The following is an 18,099-nucleotide window of genomic DNA, read 5'->3' as shown; positions in this document are numbered from 1 at the left end:
AAAGTTTTCATCTGCGCTGAAATAATTGGGAAGTGTTAAAAAGTGCGGCTGACGTACAAGTATGCCTCTATTGAAAAGTGTTCAACTGTGCTGAAATTGAGAAGTGTTCCAGGTAGCAGCCAAATAACAACTATGCCTAAATTGAAAAATGTTCAACTGTGCCGAGATTGAAAATTGTTCAACGATTCCGCCGAAAAACAACAATGCGGAAATTGATAGAAGTTCAAAAGTAGCGCCGAAGTACATTTATGCCTAAATTGAAAAGAATTCAGTTGTGCTGAAACCGAAAAGCGTTCCTCGGTGCCGCCGAAGTAGAAAAATGATGAAATTGAAAAGTGTCCACTATCGCCAACATTGAAGTGTCCAATAGTGGGGTGGAAGTACAACAATGCTGAAAATAAAAAGAGTTCAAAATTCCCGGCGATGTACAACTGTGAAGAAAATGAGATTACTCAAAAGTGCCGAAATTGAAAAGTTTTTAACGGTGCCCTCGATTTAGATTTGTTCCTAAATTGAAAAATAATCAACAATGCTACCGAAGTACGTCTATGCCTAAATCGAAAAATGTTCAACTGAGCTGAAATCGAAACATGTTCCACGGTGTCACCGAAGTAGAAAATGATGAAAATGAAAAGTTTTCAACTGTGCCGAAATTGAAAAGGGTTAAAAAGTGCCGCCAAAGTACAACTGAAGAATTTGAAAAGTTTTCAAAAGTTCCGACTTTGAAAAAAGTTCAACGGTGCCGTCGAAGTAGAATTATACCTAAATTAAAAAGAATTCAGTTGTGCCGAAATCGAAAAGCGTTCCTCTATGCCGCCGAAGTAGAAAAATGATGAAATTGAAAAGTGTCCACTATCGCCAACATTGAAGTGTCCAATAGTGGGGTGGAAGTACAACAATGCTGAAAATAAAAAGTGTTCAAAAGTCCCGGCGATGTACAACTGTGAAGAAAATGAGATTACTCAAAAGTGCCGAAATTGAAAAGTTTTTAACGGTGCCCTCGATTTAGATTTATTCCTAAATTGAAAAATAATCAACAATGCTACCGAAGTACGTCTATGCCTAAATCGAAAAATGTTCAACTGAGCTGAAATCGAAACATGTTCCACGGTGTCACCGAAGTAGAAAATGATGAAAATGAAAAGTTTTCAACTGTGCCGAAATTGAAAAGGGTTAAAAAGTGCCGCCAAAGTACAACTGAAGAATTTGAAAAGTTTTCAAAAGTTCCGACTTTGAAAAAAGTTCAACGGTGCCGTCGAAGTAGAATTATACCTAAATTAAAAAGAATTCAGTTGTGCCGAAATCGAAAAGCGTTCCTCTATGCCGCCGAAGTAGAAAAATGATGAAATTGAAAAGTGTCCACTATCGCCAACATTGAAGTGTCCAATAGTGGGGTGGAAGTACAACAATGCTGAAAATAAAAAGTGTTCAAAAATGCCGGCGATGTACAACTGTGAAAAAATTGAGAGTATTCAAAAGTGCCGCAATTGAAAAGTTTTTAACGGTGCCGTCGATTTAGATTTAATCCTAAATTGAAAAATAATCAACAGTGCCTCCAAAGTACATCTATGTCTAAATCGAAAAGTGTTCAGTTTTGCTGAAATCAAAACATGTTCCACGGTGCCACCGAAGTAAAAAATGATGAAAATGAAAAGTTTTCAACTGTGCCGAATTGAAAAGGGTTAAAAAGTGCCGCCAAAGTACAACTGAAGAATTTGAAAAGTTTTCAAAAGTTCCGACTTTGAAAAAAGATCAACGATGCCGTCGAAGTAGAATTATACCTAAATTAAAAATTATTCAAAGAAGCCACAGAAGTACAACTATGCCAAAATCTGTTCATCTGAGACGACTTGCCGCCGAAGAACACCAATGCCGAACCTGAAAATTGTTCAAAAATAACGCCGAAATAACGCGTTCAAGTACAACTATGCCGAAATCGAAAAATGTTCAACTGTACTGAAATCGAAAAGCGTTCCTCGGTGCCGCCGAAGTAGAAAATTGATGAAATTGAAAGGTGTTCAACGGTGCCGAAATTAAGAAGTGTTCAACAGTTCGGCCGAAGTACAATAATGACGAAATTGAAAATAGTTCAAAAGAGCCGCCGAATTATAATTGTGCCTATATTGAAAAGTGTTCAACAGTGCCACCGAAGTACGTCTATGCCTAAATCGAAAAATGTTCAACTGAGCTGAAATCAAAACATGTTCCACGGTGCCACCGAAGTAGAAATATGAAGAAATTGAAAAGTGTTCAATTGTGCCGAAATTGAAAACGGTTAAAAAGTGCCGCCAAAGTACAACTGTGAAGAATTTGAGAAGTATTCAAAAATTCCCAAATCGAAAAAAATTCAACGGTGCCGTCGAAGTAGAATTATACCTAAATTGAAAAGATTTCAGTTGTGCTGAAATCGAAAAGCGTTCCTCGGTGCCGCCGAAGTAGAAAATTGAGGAAATTAAAAAGTGTCCACTATCGCCAAAATTGAAGTGTCCAATAGTGCCGTCGAAGTACAACAATGCCGAAATTGAAAATTGTTCAAAAGTGCCGGCGAAGTACAACTGTGAAGAAACTGAGAGTATTCAAAAGTGCCGGAATTGAAAAGTTTTTAACGGTGCCGTCGATTTAAATTTAGTCCTAAATTGAAAAATAATCAACAGTGCCTCCAAAGTACATCTATGCCTAAATCGAAAAGTGTTCAAATGTGCTGAAATCGAAACATGCTCCACGGTGCCACCGAAGTAGAAAAATGATGAAATCAAGGAGTGTTCATCAGTGCCGAAATTGAAAAGGGTTAAAAAGTGCCGTCATAGTACAACTGTGAAGAATTTGAAAAGTATTCAAAAGTTCCGACTTTGAAAAAAGTTCAACGGTGCTGTCGAAGTAGAATTGTACCTAAATTGAAAAGTACTCAAAGAAGCCGCCGAAGTACAATTATGCCAAAATCGAAAAGTGTTCATCTGAGACGAATTGCCGCCGAAGAACACCAATGCCGAACTTGAAAATTGTTCAAAAATAACGCCGAAGTACAACTATGCCTAAATCGAAAGTGTTCAACTATGCTAAAATCTAAAAGTGCTTCACGGTGCCACCGAAGGATGAAAAATGACGAAATCGAAAGGTGTTCAACGGTGCCGAAAATAAGAAGTGTTCAACAGTTCGGCCGAAGTACAATAATGCCGAACTTGGAAAGAGTTCAAAAGGGCCGCCGAATTATAACAGTGCCTAAATTGAAAAGTGTCAACAGCGCCTTCGAAGAACAACTATGCCTAATTTGAAAATTGTACAACTCTCCCGAAATTGAAAAGTGTTCAACGGTGCAGCCGAAGAGCAATGTTACCGAAATTGAAAAGCGTTCAAAAGTGCCGACGAACTTCAACTATGCATAAATTGGAAAGTGTTCAACTGTGCTGAAATCAAAAAATGTTCCTTGGTGCCGCCGAAGTACAAAAATGCCGAAATCGAAAAGTGCCCAACATTGCCGACAACTGATGATTTTCGGTTGGGTTGAACTACATTTTTTTCGATACTGTTTCACTCAGTCACTGTTTGTTTTTTGCTTCTTCTGTTACATTTTGATTATTAACAACTCTTTCGTTGGCCTCTGTGAAAAAATTAATAGAAAACGGAGTATTAATTGTCCAGATTCAAAATTTATACAGATGGTTTAATAACTCATTACAAATAAACTTATACACAATGTTTACTTAACACGCTGTTCAAAACGCAAATTTTTTTTCGAATACGTCAACTCTATTGGGCGTTTGCTTAATAATTAGGACGATGTAAATGTGTGATAGGCGGGGCTATAGAAGAAGGGGGTGCGGTTCTGCTGTTGTTAGGCTGTTTGGTCATTCGTCCAACTGTTGCACCCCCAACTCCTGTTCCTGGTCTTGCTCTACTTCGGCTTCCGTCCACAGCTGAAAAAAAAGGAAAAAAGTTTCAAAAAAACTTTCAGAAAAGTATATTAAGGAAATTATTAAGGACCCAAAACAGATAAATCGCGACATTACTTTGATATCAACTTGTCTATAGTTTCGATTATTTTAGGGCTCCTTTTCTTCCATCCTCCACAAGTACAAAAGTCACGCTGTGCTTGGAATATATTTTGATATTAACCGGGCAGGGGATATAATGGGGGGGGGGGGGGAGTAAAAAAAAATTTTCAGATCATTGAGTATAGGGACTAACGGTACCAAATGTAGATGTTTTGATTTATTTTTGCTTTGGAGAATATAGAGCAATCCTTGATCTAAGCTAGGCGTGATCAAGAGATTCTAGGGCCCATGTGAACAATCTCCCCACCCCCTGAATAGGCATAACGAACAATGTCCCCCTTAAAAAAATAGCAAATTCAAGCAGTAAGGCCTGAAAACGGGCCTTGTTGGCTTAATGGCGTTCTCCCAAACGATTCTAATTTGTATTTATATCGTTTGGAAACAATTTATTATATTATTATTATTTACTATGGTCAATTCTGTTTGGCTAAAAAATATTTACTATAACCAAGTGAACGATACCCTCTCTAATTTTGTTAAGGGGGAATCGGTTAACTGGTCCGATTCTAGTCGTTCTTACAGAGAGGTTGTCTCGGAGGAGTTGCATTATGAGGGCACTGTCCTTAAACTCTGGGTCCCTCAAGTTGTCCAGCTCTGGAATGGCCAGTGCATACGCCTGCAAACAACAACAAAGTCACCATTGATTAATTACAGGTGTATGACTCAGGGTTAGATTAAGACCATTTATCCACGGTGGAAAGGACCAACACAGGCGAGCTGTACAGCTCATCACGGCGAACCGCTGTTGTGCCCCTGTTTAAGAACTACATGCAATTTTTTTGGTTATTTTTCCGGGCTGGGTAATGTAGCTTCACCCTCAAGCAACGAGCACGGAACATTTTAGATCCCTGTAGATATGTAGATCCCTTTTGATAATAAAATCCGACATCATTCACAATTTCTGAGACGTAACAACTTCACCACCGCTCCCCAGGCATGTTTAATATTCAATTGACACTAAACTGCGGCTGTACAATAAAATATTATTGCGAATCCAGTGGGCTGAACAACACATTATTGCAATAATTTTTTTAAAAAAATGAAAAATCATACATTGAGCTAGTTATTTTTGAAGTCAAAAAGTGTTGAAAACAGTCCGCGGAGTTAGGTCTTTTATTTTTAGCCTTTATCGGTTAGTAAATTTTTGCAAAGAAAGAACTAGCGTCAAAGAAATGGTACCAAATAAAAATTGATTTAGTGGAATCTTTGTTATGCAGATGCCTTTTTGATAATAAAATCCAACATCATTTTGATTTTCAATCATTTTTGGCATACAGTCTTGAAATAAAAAAGCGTTTTTCATTAAATAAACTGTTATAAAGACGCTGATTTTTGTGTTTTTTTCGGGTTTTTTTTTACAAAGGGGAGACTATAATGGGAAAAACCCGAGACAGTAACCTCCTGGGCAATTTCCCTGGCACGTGCGGCGTTCTCTTTGATCTCGTAGTGGAAGACGGAGTAGTTGAGAGCCAGTCCAAGTCTTACGGGGTTGCAGGGAGCCAGACAACTGGCAATCTGGGAGGCCTCGTCGTAGAACTTTTGCGCCTGCTCCATCAATTCTGTAAACCACCAGAAGTTTCAAACCAAGTTTCCAACAGATTTTTCAAAACCATCACAAACCACCTATATTAGTTGCAATCAGTAACGGATTTTTTTTTGGGGGGGGGGGGGGGGCTGACCATAGATCCCCTCCTGGCTGTAATATTTATTCAATTGTAGAACGGTTTTTTAGAACCAAATTTTGGTTTAATACCAGCTCATATAGATCAAAGCAAACGTAAAGACGTCTGCTTCTGAAGAATAATCACTATCAGATGATAAAAAGAGTGGGTGAGCAAATAATGTTTGCCTGTTTTCTTGTCCTGTTCCTCGCAGACCTCCACCATGTAGCGGATGTAGTCCCCCCTCATCTTCAGGTAGAAAATCTTCGTCTCCTCAATGTCATCATCATTACTCAGATATTTCCCAATCAGATCCTGAAGCAGAGTTAAACAATTTTTCCCATTTCACCCACCAATAATACACAAAACTGTCTCATTATCGGGCTATATATATTTTTGCTACAAGGCTGGTGACTATACGTGACAAGAGCCCAATTGAACAACCATTAACAGCATCATTGTTGGTCCAATTCCAAGAACTCAACTTGGTGTACTGGATATAAACAAAATTGAACAAAGTTGAAATGGACGATTGTGATTATTTGCAGCTAAAAATACCAACAACAGGAGTTCACTTTTTACTTGGACTTGCAAAGTCTAGCACAATGTCAGAGCTGGAGAAAAAATGCACTGACGAGACGGAAGTTTGGGTCAAGCATTGACCGGGTATGTACATAAATTTGGTCGGGCATGGTTAAACATCAAGGCCTTCAAGAAGCTGTCATAGTTTTTTCATGCCTTGTGGTTAATAAATTATTTTTCATTTCAAACGACGGTACAATATAATTTGACAATGCCAATTTAACATAAATTGAAACCATTTAAGCGGGAAAAAGCGAAATAACAAAACAAAAATAAAGCGCATTCAAAGCCAGAATTCGTTACAGTTGCGAGAGCAAGTGTCTTGTTTTGTGGAACTAGAGTTTTTCCCGTAAACAACTTAAATACAATTGGGTCTTATGCACTAAACGGCCCAAAATCATTATTTCTTTGTCTCTTGAACTGAAATTAATGTAGTTGAATTCCATCGGAAGTTCCATCGACATTTTCTGCCATTTCAAGCAGATATAATTATTAACCGAAATAATAAAAAAAAAAGAGTTTTTGTATTGTCAAGCCATTTTATTAAGTTTTTCTTGTCTGGGCAAGGTTTCACAAGTATCTGAAAATTAATTTGATTATTTTACAAAGTTCCATATTTTCGGAATTTCAGCTAATATTTTTTTCAGCTGGAAGGTTGATCAGAATGCCTGACCGTCTAACTTGAATTTGATTGGCTAAAATTACCCAATCAAATTTGATCGCATAATTTACAGCTTACGATGTAGAAAATTTGATTTTGGGCGTTTAGTGCATGAGACCCATACAAATCTCTAAAAAATAACTTGCATAATTCTTGAACCTTAACAACTTCAACGCTCCTTTTCATTTGGTCTTGAGGTTACGTGGTTGCCTTTCCATTTTAAGGTCTGGGTTCGATATCCGGTCGGACTTTGTCTTTTTTCAAACCTGTGTGAAACTGCAGTAAAAAACTACCGGTAAAAAGTGAATTGTCAGATCTCATTTGTCTGATTTTTTCAGCATTTTTTCCAACGCTTGGAGTTTTTGTCTGATTTAAACAATTCTCATTTTAATTGGCAGTCTTGTTGTTTTGTCAATTTACCGAAAAATGTTTTTGCTTACGTTTATTGGTTTCATCAAAATACATTGTGTAAATTTGAGAGCGAATAATGAATTTCCTAAATTATTCAGAGTTGCTGTGGTGTAAATTTTCAATTTCCTTCTTTTGTTATGCCATGTGTTTTTTTTGTGGCATTTGTTTTGTTTTCGGCTCAAGGTCTACCATGATATTTTTGACTGAATCGCTATTCGGTAGAAGATTGTTAGAAGATCTAAAATTGAACTTCTTTTCATTTTTTTCTCAAATGTTTCATTTCCGTCTAATTTTCTACTCGTTAGATTGAAATTTTACGTTTGCTTTGTACCGCAATTTTTCGAAGCTCCGTTTCACCTCTCTGTACGAAAATTGTAAAACGATTGGGTTGTCAAAAAATATAAAATATATAACTAAAACAAAACAAAGTGGGACTAAGTTTCATTATGAAAAAGTCTGTCGTCAAACGAGAAAGAGTGGTGTTTTAGACCTTTATACTTTACGGAGCCCTTGTTTTTCATCGGATACGCTTTTTCCACTAAACAATTTTCCTTAGAAATGTGTAAGAAACAAGTAACCAATTCTGTTATGATTACTTCACAGACAAAATCTGAGCAATACCTGAATTTACATTTCCGGTGTACTTGAAACTTTTGCTTAAATGTGCTAACTCTAATTTTTTGTTCTGACCATTAAAAATGAGGAGAAACATAATTTTTTTTGTTTTGCGTCAAAATTCTGTACAAAAAGAAATGATCAGAATGGCCCGAATGATGTATCATATTTAAGCCCTTTTAGATGTGATTCGAATTTTTTGGAAAACTTGCCATAGTGTTGAGAAAAACTGTTTTTAATAATTTTTAGTATTAGTCAAAAATCGAGTGTTTGAAATAATCAAATAAGTAACGTTATTTATATGAAACTTTGTCATTTACGCTTAGAAAACTTGATTTCAATTACAAAAAATTGACTGGAAAAAAAACAAAAACATTTAAAAAAATGTTGTGAAAAATAGAAAACACAATTTTTTGTTTTGATTTTTTTTCGTTTTTTTTTCGTTTTTTTTTTAATAATGTTTTGAAAACAACCCAACGCTTCTGACCAAAGTACTAATTTTAGACGCTTTTGTAAGTTCTTTCATCACATCCCGCACAAGAAACGACACTATTATCAAAAAAATACAGGTTTTTTATAAATGCGGCCAGAAAGTTCAGCATTCAACACATTCAACTTGAACAATTTCAAATTTAATGTGTTACGACTTGAATCATGAGCAAACTAATTAGGCACTGTTTTTCGACGTTTGATTAGTTTGCGCTCACGTTTTTTTTGCGAAACCAATGAATTTTGTAAGGAGCATCATTTTGTTCAGATTTTGACCAAACTGACAATTTTCAAAACCCAGATTTTTGCCAAAAAGATCGCTGGTGAAATTAATTTTAAAGTCTTACTCAGGGTATTAATGGTATGAAGGGTAAAAAATGATATTAATGAATATTAAAAGTTAGTTGTCGAAATTGGTCTGAATAAATGAATAAAACATTAAAGTCTTGTTGGGGAATTAAGGACTAGCTATTGTCTTTGCCACTGGCTTGTATGAGGTTGAAATTGCTCGTATTATATTAGTTAAGTTGCGCATGTTAATTCTGCGCTGCAAACTATCCCGCATTCATTATTGTTCCAAATTGATTTGAGGCAAACTAATCCATCAGTTTAATCGACTTAAATTATAGCACTTTTTAAAGTTTTGACAATCTAAAAATTGTAGCTTATCAAAAGACGTTATTGAACAAAACTGTTAGAGATCACTTAAGGGCCAGTATGAACATTTAGAGCTTTGCCTCACTAAGGTGCTAGAAATTTTAGCAGACTGGATTTTTAGCGAGACAAATCTTTTAGTACACTTAGAACAATCAGCAAGTCAGAAAGCTAGCTTCAAACGCGGCATTGACGATTAAGGACGGCTTACTCCGCGCCACTTACGTTTGGCATGAGTATTATTGTGCGCGTGAACTTCTTTTTGCTGCTAATTTAGACTGTTGTATTTTTGAATTTGGTAGTTTTCTTGAAAAATTGTGAGGCATTTGTTTTAATTGGGGAAGCTTGAACCAAGACTGAGCGTCTTTTTGAGTCTTTCAATCAATCACGCATCAGTTTATAACGTTGGTCTCCTGAAAGATTCATTTTTCACTTTTTGTGCTGAAAAATTGGTCTGCTAATCAATCGGTCCTCCCTTGTAACTAGAAGCGTGTTATAAACTAAAATTCGCTTCTCATTTCTTTCAAACTCTTGTTGTTTCTATCAGAAAAAGCTTTGAGTCGATTTAAAATGCAATAAAATTGGTTAACGCTTGTAAGCCCCAAAAACAAAAAACGGTGCTTTTGCTTTAAATTAGAACCCAAGGAAATAGATTAGTTCTGCTTTAATAGTAGAGCGATTTGATTTCATAGTTATTTCTTCTTTCCGAAATCAACATTTAGTCTAGTGGTTATATCTCAAGTGAGGGTCTTGTCAGAAAACTGTAACTTTCTACATTGTTTTTTATCAAGATTTTACTTGAAAATAATTATTAAATTAAATCTTTTTGGTTTTAACTATCATCAGATATTATCACTTATTATCAATTATTCACAATTCTTAACCCGGGTTGACCTCCATACACCGAAAATGCTTATCATACATTTCCATACAACAAAAATCATTATCCTCCAAATCCACACATCAAGTGTATGGAGAAAATGCTTGTCATACAATTTTAATACAATTTCGAAAAACAATAGAAAAAAAATTAAACCACTTCTGCGGCTTTTTGAGAACAGTTGAACAGACTGGTGACAAAAAAAAATTGATTTAAAATATTTTTTTTTGAAAAAAATGCTTTCCTTACAATTTCCATATATGGAAATTGTATGACTTTTGAATGGCATTTTTTGATGGCGACACAAATTTTTTTTCAAGTAGTTTCGAAAATTTACCCCAAATTTTTTTTGTATTTTTTTCAACCGCAAATCGAATTTTGTACGCAAACAAACATTTTCCGAAAATTTTTTTTTGCATGCAAAATTTAGTTTTTTTTGTGTGCATAACGTAGTCCTTGATACGATAATATTGGCTTTGTTTTTCTTTTCACTTAAAACTTTGAATGACGTGTTTATGTATGCCTTGATCAATGTCTGATAATTTGAAAATTCAAAAATTTAAAATAATCATCACTGAAAAATTTTGCCAAAAATTAAAAGTTTGTTGCTTTTGTTATATCACTTGTGAAAGACATCTAGAAGACAATTCAGGTCGTTTTTCATGCATTGTAAATGCAAGACCGTCCAACCTTTGGTGCTTTGAGTAACCAATGTCTTTGTCACTTGTGTTCGGTTGCAAACACAACCGAAAATTTTTCAGAAAATAAATTTAGAAACAAAAAACTTTTTGGTTTCTAGAGAAAACACCTATCATAGAATTTCCATTTATGGAAAAATGTTTATTATAGAGTTTTCATACAATTTTCTGTACGTATGGAATTGTATGAAATTGTATGAAAAGAAATTTTCCACTTATGAGAATTGTATGATAAGCATTTTTGGTCAACCCGGGAACTTTTATCATTTATCATTAAGTTACAATTAATAAATATTATCAATTATTATTTTATAATGAATATTACAGTTAATTTTAGTTAATAATATCATAATGTAATAAGTGTTAACCAATAGTGACTCACGAGAACTTCGTTGCAGTCCCGCTTCAGCTCCTGTTCCATTCTCTCCTTGTAGATCCTGTCTGCCTCTGCCAACACCACACTCTCCTTGCCCCCCTCCTTGTCCTTCTTCTCAAACGTGGAAGACAGACGCCACCCGGACCTAACCAACATCAAATTAACCCAGTGGGGGGATCCTTTATGCGCGATAAACCTAAGTGCAGTGGTGGTGAATTGATTACGTCTCCACCTCTTAATCTAAGGGTTGGAAGTTCGAGGCCCACCATGATCAGTGCTTATTGCTTAAGGTTGTCTCAACATTACCAAGCCCAGAAAAGCAGCCAAAAAATGCATGTAGATTTTAAGCAGGTGCACAACGGCGGTTCTCCGCGAGGAGCTGAACAGCTCGTATCTTAGTCTTTTATCTTGTGGATAAATTTTCTTAAATAAAAAATCGAATGCGCGAAAAAACTACCCGTCGCCCATCAGAGATCAGTATTAATGAATGTACTGAGAATTGTCCGCTACTTTGCTACTTTGTAGGTGTCAGCTAAAGATCATTTATCTTTGCGGTAAAGTACTCAAACATAAGAGCTGTTCGGCTCATTGAGAGAAGAAAGATCTTCAGAAAATGTGAGCCGTTGCCCAATCCTCAAGCAGCGATCTTGGGTCACGGCAGGCCTCGAACCACCGTGCTTGCGATTGCGAGGAAAACAATTAAGCCACTTGGCCACCACAAACAGTATAAGGATGCAATTTTGCCAAAGATTTCTGCGCCGCCATGGTAATTTTAACCATAGGTGAATACCTTCTGGAAGCGACGACGTTTTTGAATGCGACGCTGAAGAGGTTCCTCTCCTCAGTGGACAGTCTATGGTCCTGGGAAGTGACTATGACCCTCATGTACTCTGCCATGTCCTCATACCTCTCCACACTCTCCGCCAGTTTGGCCAAGTGCACAAACTTCTGAATCTCCTCTGAAAATACCATTTATAATGACAAAAATTTTTTTTTTTCAGACTGTAATTCTGCAAAAATTCACACAATGACAATTTCGTAAAAAAACTGCCTGAGAGAAAACCATTGAATGTACATACCCGTGTTCAGGCTCGTCTGAATATTTTGATGATCTTTTGGTGATTGGTTGAAAATTAAAGTTGAGAACCAAGTTAACATCATCCCCCCCCCCCTTAAATTGCTTAGTGGGAGGATGTTATCTTGGTCCAAAATTGAAAGTACAGGCATTTGAAACAACAATCTTGGATGCAGTTTTGGCCAAAATACAAGATCTTTTGCAACGAAGTACTGGAAGCTTTGTGCGCTACGCTTAAAATCGTCCAGAACTGAATTAAATTGTTTGAGTGTGAATCGGAGTTTATAACTATTTGCTCTTGTGATGCGTGAGAATTGCGCCGAGAGAAAAAAATAAACTAGTTTTAGTTTCTGCAACTTGAACGTCAGCTACAAAAATAGTTGTTTTTATAGGGCTAATGCATGGGACACATAGCCTGTATATACTCCAACTTTATAAACGATCTCCTTGGTGTGTTTTGCGGGTTATCAGGAAAATTGCACGGGTAAGTGTGCAATCTCGTTTTAAAATGCTTTCAGTCCGCGTGATATGGATTTCAAACCAGTTAATTCTATAACAGTTGTCCTAAAAAAGTGTTTCTGAAAAATTGAGACTATTTTACAGCAAAAATTCTCGCATATTTCAGCAATTATGTCAATTAGACAAACCTTTTTTTTATAAGGCCATGAATCTTCTCACACCGAGGCTCTATGGATAGTAATCGAGCATAATCGACTTTAGCATTCAAAAATAATGCCAGTATAACAGATTGTAATTACACTTTCGGACCACGCAATTGATTATAATCGGTTATAATCATTTTTTTCAAAAAATTTAAATCAACTTTGAAAAATTTAAAATCCATTATAATGGATTATAATCTCAATGATTTTTTCTCCAAATTTTTTTGGATATTTAGATTTCTGCATGACTCACAGCCTATTTGATTTGTAAACTTACTCACATTTACCTAGTTTTTGAGAAACAATGTCCCTCAGACTTTTGATACCCATATTCTCATTTTTGACGCCCAAAATGAGCAACCCCATACTTACCCCCGTTATCCCACATTTATCCCCTCTTTTCCTTCCCCCAACCCCACGAAACCCCAACCCAACACTTAGTGCCATAACTTAAATGTATATAGGAGGCATAAATGTGCGCAAGGGGGTAAGTGTGTGTGAGGGGGGAGTTGGTAGTCAGTGAAAAAAGTTAGAATGGTGCGAAAAATTAAATGTGGGCTAAGTTGTGGAGGAAAGGAGAGATACCCAAAATTTAAAACAGAAAGAAAAATCAAAAGAGTTTTTCTACAAGACAAATGTAAATCTCGTTTTAACCACTACAATTTTCACATTTTGGTATATACGGAAAGATTTTGGACAATCTAAGTTCTTGTTATAAAAAGATCTTCATCTATTATAAACCTTAGCATCAATTATGATCCATTATAATCTATTGAAATGGATTAAATTGATTTCTAATTTGCTTGATCTATAGTTGATTTATACTCCAATCAAATCAATTAATTTACTGTTTATTCAGTTATTATTCATGGGATTTCATTGCGGGTTAATTTATCTAGTTCTAGGATTCTAAATGTTCATAAATTTGAAGAAAAAAAAAACGTATATTTTTTTGTGTTTTTTAAATATTTTTTAAATAGCTGCATTTTTATTGAAATTAAGTAGAAAAACAGAAACAAACAGTTAAATATTCAAAATTAAAAGCAGAGCAAGTTGCTTTCTTTGTCTTCATTTTTTTTCAAATGGGTTTGTCATTTTCTATTTGAGTCCGTTTTTTTTTCAATTACCATGATTGGATACCCATGATTGAACAGTAACTGTATATGGCGTTACCAATTTGACCTCACAAAAAGAAAATTTTGGAAAAATTGTTTAACTTTTTTTGTTGTTTAAAGTTAGTCTTAATGAAGCTTTGTTTTGTCCATTTTTTTTCAAAATCACAGGTGGAAGCACCAGTTTCTACTCTCTTTGTTATTTTTAGGGACCAAGATGGGTGAATGACATTTGCATAGAGATGATATTCTTTTTTTTCATCGATCTAGATAATGGTATGAGTTACCCTCTAAAATGTTTTGAATCTCAATAATTCTAGTTTCTTCAGCTTCTGAAAACGCCAGTTTTCAGAATATGATAACTGTTTCTAAATTGAGAATATGTAACTGTGTTCAGTTTTGTCGACCAGTTTTTAAATACTTTTTCAATTTTTGCATTTTTCCTCTGTACACGTATGCGTCAAAGCAACACAAAAGAGTCAATCAGTTTTCAGTTTTTCCAGAAATTGACCTTTTCGACTATTTGGAAAACCGACACTTTTACTTACTTTGCTATTCAAATTGCTTTACCAGGTTGACCTGACCTCATTAGAACAAAAATGAAATTTCATATAATATATCTGGTTGATAAGTCAAAAAATCCGAGTTATACATATTTAATAGATTTTTTGTATAAATGAAATAATTGAACTTCAAAAGAAGTTTTTTGTTGTGTTGGCATAAAAATTTGTGTATCATCATAAAAAATAGCCAACTGGCAATTGGGAAAGAGAACGGAGAAGGAAGTAATGCAAAGAAACTGAAGCTAAAATTTTTGAATTTCAAAGAAAAAATAAATGGCTTTAAAGCTCTTTGGCTTTGTATAACAATTTATGATGGACACTTTTTTTAAACAAAACCCAATTTGAGAAAACTGGATCCAATGGTAAAATTTTTATTTCTTTCGTAAATCTGATAAAAAATTTCCATCTTCGAAATTAGAAGTCGATCACGTTTTTTGCGACCTGTACATTTTTGCTGTTCGAGTGGAGTTAGCCTTCCTTTTAATTATTGAAAAGCACTGAATTAAAATAAAAACTCACAAGTTAAACCACGAAAAATCAAAATTGAGCGTGAACAAACTTCAAGACTGTTTCCTGAACAAAGCGTACACTAGTGGACAAACTTAAACGCAAATTCAAATTTTCACCCTCTAAAAAGCTGAACTTAAAGGACCATTTTGGACAATATTTACTTGGAACTTTAACTTTTTTACTTCAACCGAAAGCAAATTATCTAAAACACCTTCCTTGAAAGTCTCAATTTTTAAATTGAAGCAGTTCACAGTTTTTTTCCGGGTCTGAAAATGCCAGTTTTCACCGCCTAGTGAAATATTACTCGAACAAACGGAGTAAAATAGTTGTTCATGCGACGATAAACAATCTCAGCAAGAAAATTGGAAAAATCATTGTGATAATTTTCCTAGTTTCAGCTGTTTCTCACAATTTCACTCGTTTTGACAAATTTAGTGCTGGTGATGAAAACTGGTTTTTTGAGACCCAGTAAAGCTGGTAAGGTCTTCAAATTAAAAACTGAGACTTTCAGCGAGGTTGTTTCAGATCATTTTCTTTCTGTAGATGTAAAATTTTGTTATAAATTGAAGGAAATATTTAAAAACGGTCCTTTAATTAAGGCTTTTTAGAGAGTAAAAATGTGAACTTTCGTTTAATTTTGTCAGTTAGTGTAAATAAAAGTACGCTCACTGTTCTTAATAAAAGTTTTTGGTGTCACAATGCAAAAAGCTTCAGTCCTACAACTTCCATTCATAGAAATTGTATGACTAGCGTTTTTAGGATAGCGACACTAAAACTCTAAAAACTGCACTTGATTTTTTGTATTTTTAAAGCAAAAACTAAATGTGATTTAGATTAAATTTTTGTTCAAAAAAAATTTTGGCGTCAAAATTGAGGTATTTTTTGGTGCATAACGTAATATTGGATACCCAAACAATAATTTTTCCTTTTCTGGGAAATTTTTTTTTCGAAATTGCTCAGAAATTTTTTTTTGTTGCTTTTTTTTGTATGCCCTGGGCATTGAATGAATAAACTTAAAGTTCAAATTCAAAAAATTTACTTCTTAGAAAATGTTTGCCAAACTTGAAAAGTATGGCATTTTCACATTAATATTCTTTGAGTGAGTTGTCTATATTCGGGTCGTTTTCAAGGCTTTGTACATGCAAGAACGTTTTTTCTTTGCTGACTCAAGCTTTGAGTAACCAGGATTGTTGTCTCATGTAATCGGTTACGAATACAACCCAAAAATTTTGAGAAAAATTAAAAAAAAAACGCGTTTTTGGTTTATGATAAAAAAAGCTAGTCATAAAAAATTCATATATGAAAACTTACTCATTATAGACCTTTCGTACAACTTGCTTTATATCTGGAATTTCAAAAAGTTGGTATGATAGCATTTTTGCATTTGTCCTTACATTGAAATTGTATGATTAGCTTTTTTGGTCAACTCGGGTTAACTCACCTTCGCTCAGATCTTGGCCAAGACTTAGAGACGCCATCTATAGGTCAGTTGATGTGCAGAGATTAAGAATTTTTTTTTGAAGATTGACAGGGATGATTAATTTCACAATCTCTTACAGTCCTCAGAAGTTTTTGTCGTTTCTTTTCAAAGTAAGTGCTGTCTCAAAGTCTTTTGAAAGAAATGAAATTTTTTTGGAGATGTAGAAACGGTTTGGCAAAGAAATTTGTTTTTAATTTGAACTACTTTTTACGAGAAAAGGTTGATTTTAGTTAATTCTAAGGAGTTATTAAATATAATTTAATAGTAAGGGAATTGCAATTAGATGAAAATTACTGTGTAATAATCCAGTTAAAAATTCAGTTCACTTTTTGTTTTCCTTTTTTATTTGATGATATAACCACTAAAACGCATCAATCACAATAATAACCTGGCTTTTCTTTTTTAAATATATATTAAGAGAGGAAAATTGAAAATTCAAGGAACATTTTTAAAGGTTTTGTGTGCGCACGCAGTTGGTTTTTTATCACGTGCACGTGAATTTTGTTCATAAGGGCCATTTTTTGTTCACTTTGCGACAGGTGCAGACCAGTTTTTTAGTTTAATGCATGAATTAATCAATATAATACGCGAGTGTTTTTGTGCTGATTACACAATTTGGATCGCCTAAATGAAATAAAACGCTGAACTAAATCTCCTGAAATGACTCAGCTTAAAAATAATGGTAGAGTAGAAAAAAACTGGAAATTTTTAGAAGAAAATACGATTAAAGTTTGATTTTGTTAAATACATGAAGTTCAGAGGCCTGGCAAAACAGAGAGTTTGTTGGAGTGTTTCTGTAGAAAAAACAAAAAAACTTCCATGTTTTTTTTAGATACAAGAATTTCAGAGGCCTGGCAAAACAAAGAGTTTACTAAAATTTCTGTAGAAAAAACACGAATAAAATTACTCGTTTTTAACATCTAATTAAAGTTAATTCGGCCTTAATGTTTGACAAAAAGTGCCCGTCAAAAAAGCATCGGCTGTTGCTGTTGCTGTTGCAGTTGTTTCTTGTGTTGTTGATGTTTTTGCTGTCCCCGGTTGACAAAAAAAACTGCAATTCTCTTAAAATGGCCCATAATTCTTATAAACTCAAAAAATGTGCATGAAAACTTTATGACTAAGAGCCTCCAACTATGAAAATTAGTGTTTAGCATTCTTTCATAATAAATTTGTATGGCCATAGATGGCATTCGTATCACTTGCAATTTTTTATGAAATCAGCAAAATGTGCAACAAGCAAAATGTGCAAGCAAAATGTACCACAAGCAAAGTGTGCAAGCAAATTGTACCAACAAAATGTGCAAGCAAGATGTACAACAAGCAAAGTGTGCAAGCAAATTGTACAAACAAAATGTACAAGCAAATTGTGCAAGAAGCAAAATGTGCAAGCAAAATGTGCAAGCAAATTGTGCAACAAGCAAAATGGGCAAGCAAAATGTACAAGCAAAATGAACAACAAGCCAAAAGTACAACCAGCAAAATGTGCAAGCAAAATGGGCAAGTAAAATGTACATCAAGCGAAATGTGCAAGCAAAATGTAAAAAAAGCAAAATGTGCGAGCAAAATGTACAACAAGCAAAATGTGCAAGCAAAATTTACAGCAAGCAAAGTGTGCAAG

The 18,099-nt window shown here is 34.7% G+C and overlaps 1 protein-coding gene across 1 annotated transcript; it reads right to left on the bottom strand.

Moving 5' to 3' along the window:
• Positions 1–3,613: 3,613 nt before the first annotated feature.
• On the bottom strand, positions 3,614–16,994 carry LOC134853863 (14-3-3-like protein 1). The gene is made up of 7 exons (XM_063869811.1): positions 16,443–16,994; positions 11,870–12,038; positions 11,086–11,224; positions 5,902–6,028; positions 5,451–5,611; positions 4,573–4,668; positions 3,614–3,914 (listed from the first exon to the last, which is right to left on the bottom strand). Exons 1-7 carry the CDS (start codon positions 16,477–16,479, stop codon positions 3,846–3,848), a joined length of 798 nt encoding a protein of 265 aa, XP_063725881.1. The 5' UTR covers positions 16,480–16,994; the 3' UTR covers positions 3,614–3,845.
• Positions 16,995–18,099: the final 1,105 nt, after the last annotated feature.

Source organism: Symsagittifera roscoffensis, chromosome 9 (genome assembly GCF_963678635.1).
Source record: "Symsagittifera roscoffensis chromosome 9, txSymRosc1.1, whole genome shotgun sequence".
NCBI classification, from domain to species: Eukaryota; Metazoa; Xenacoelomorpha; order Acoela; family Convolutidae; genus Symsagittifera; species Symsagittifera roscoffensis.
The sequence above is the reverse complement of the archived record's forward strand: the minus strand, read 5'-3'. Positions and strand labels throughout refer to the sequence as shown.

Bases quoted from the DNA above. Each gene is read 5' to 3' on its own strand.
- LOC134853863 (XM_063869811.1), bottom strand. From the start codon at position 16,479: ATGGCGTCTCTAAGTCTTGGCCAAGATCTGAGCGAAG. The intron at 6,029-11,085 runs GTGAGTCACTAT...ACTCTGCTTCAG, and splicing joins GGGACTGCAACGAAGTTCTC to GATCTGATTGGGAAATATCT. The intron at 5,612-5,901 runs GCAAACATTATT...GGTGGTTTACAG, and splicing joins GGAACAGGACAAGAAAACAG to AATTGATGGAGCAGGCGCAA.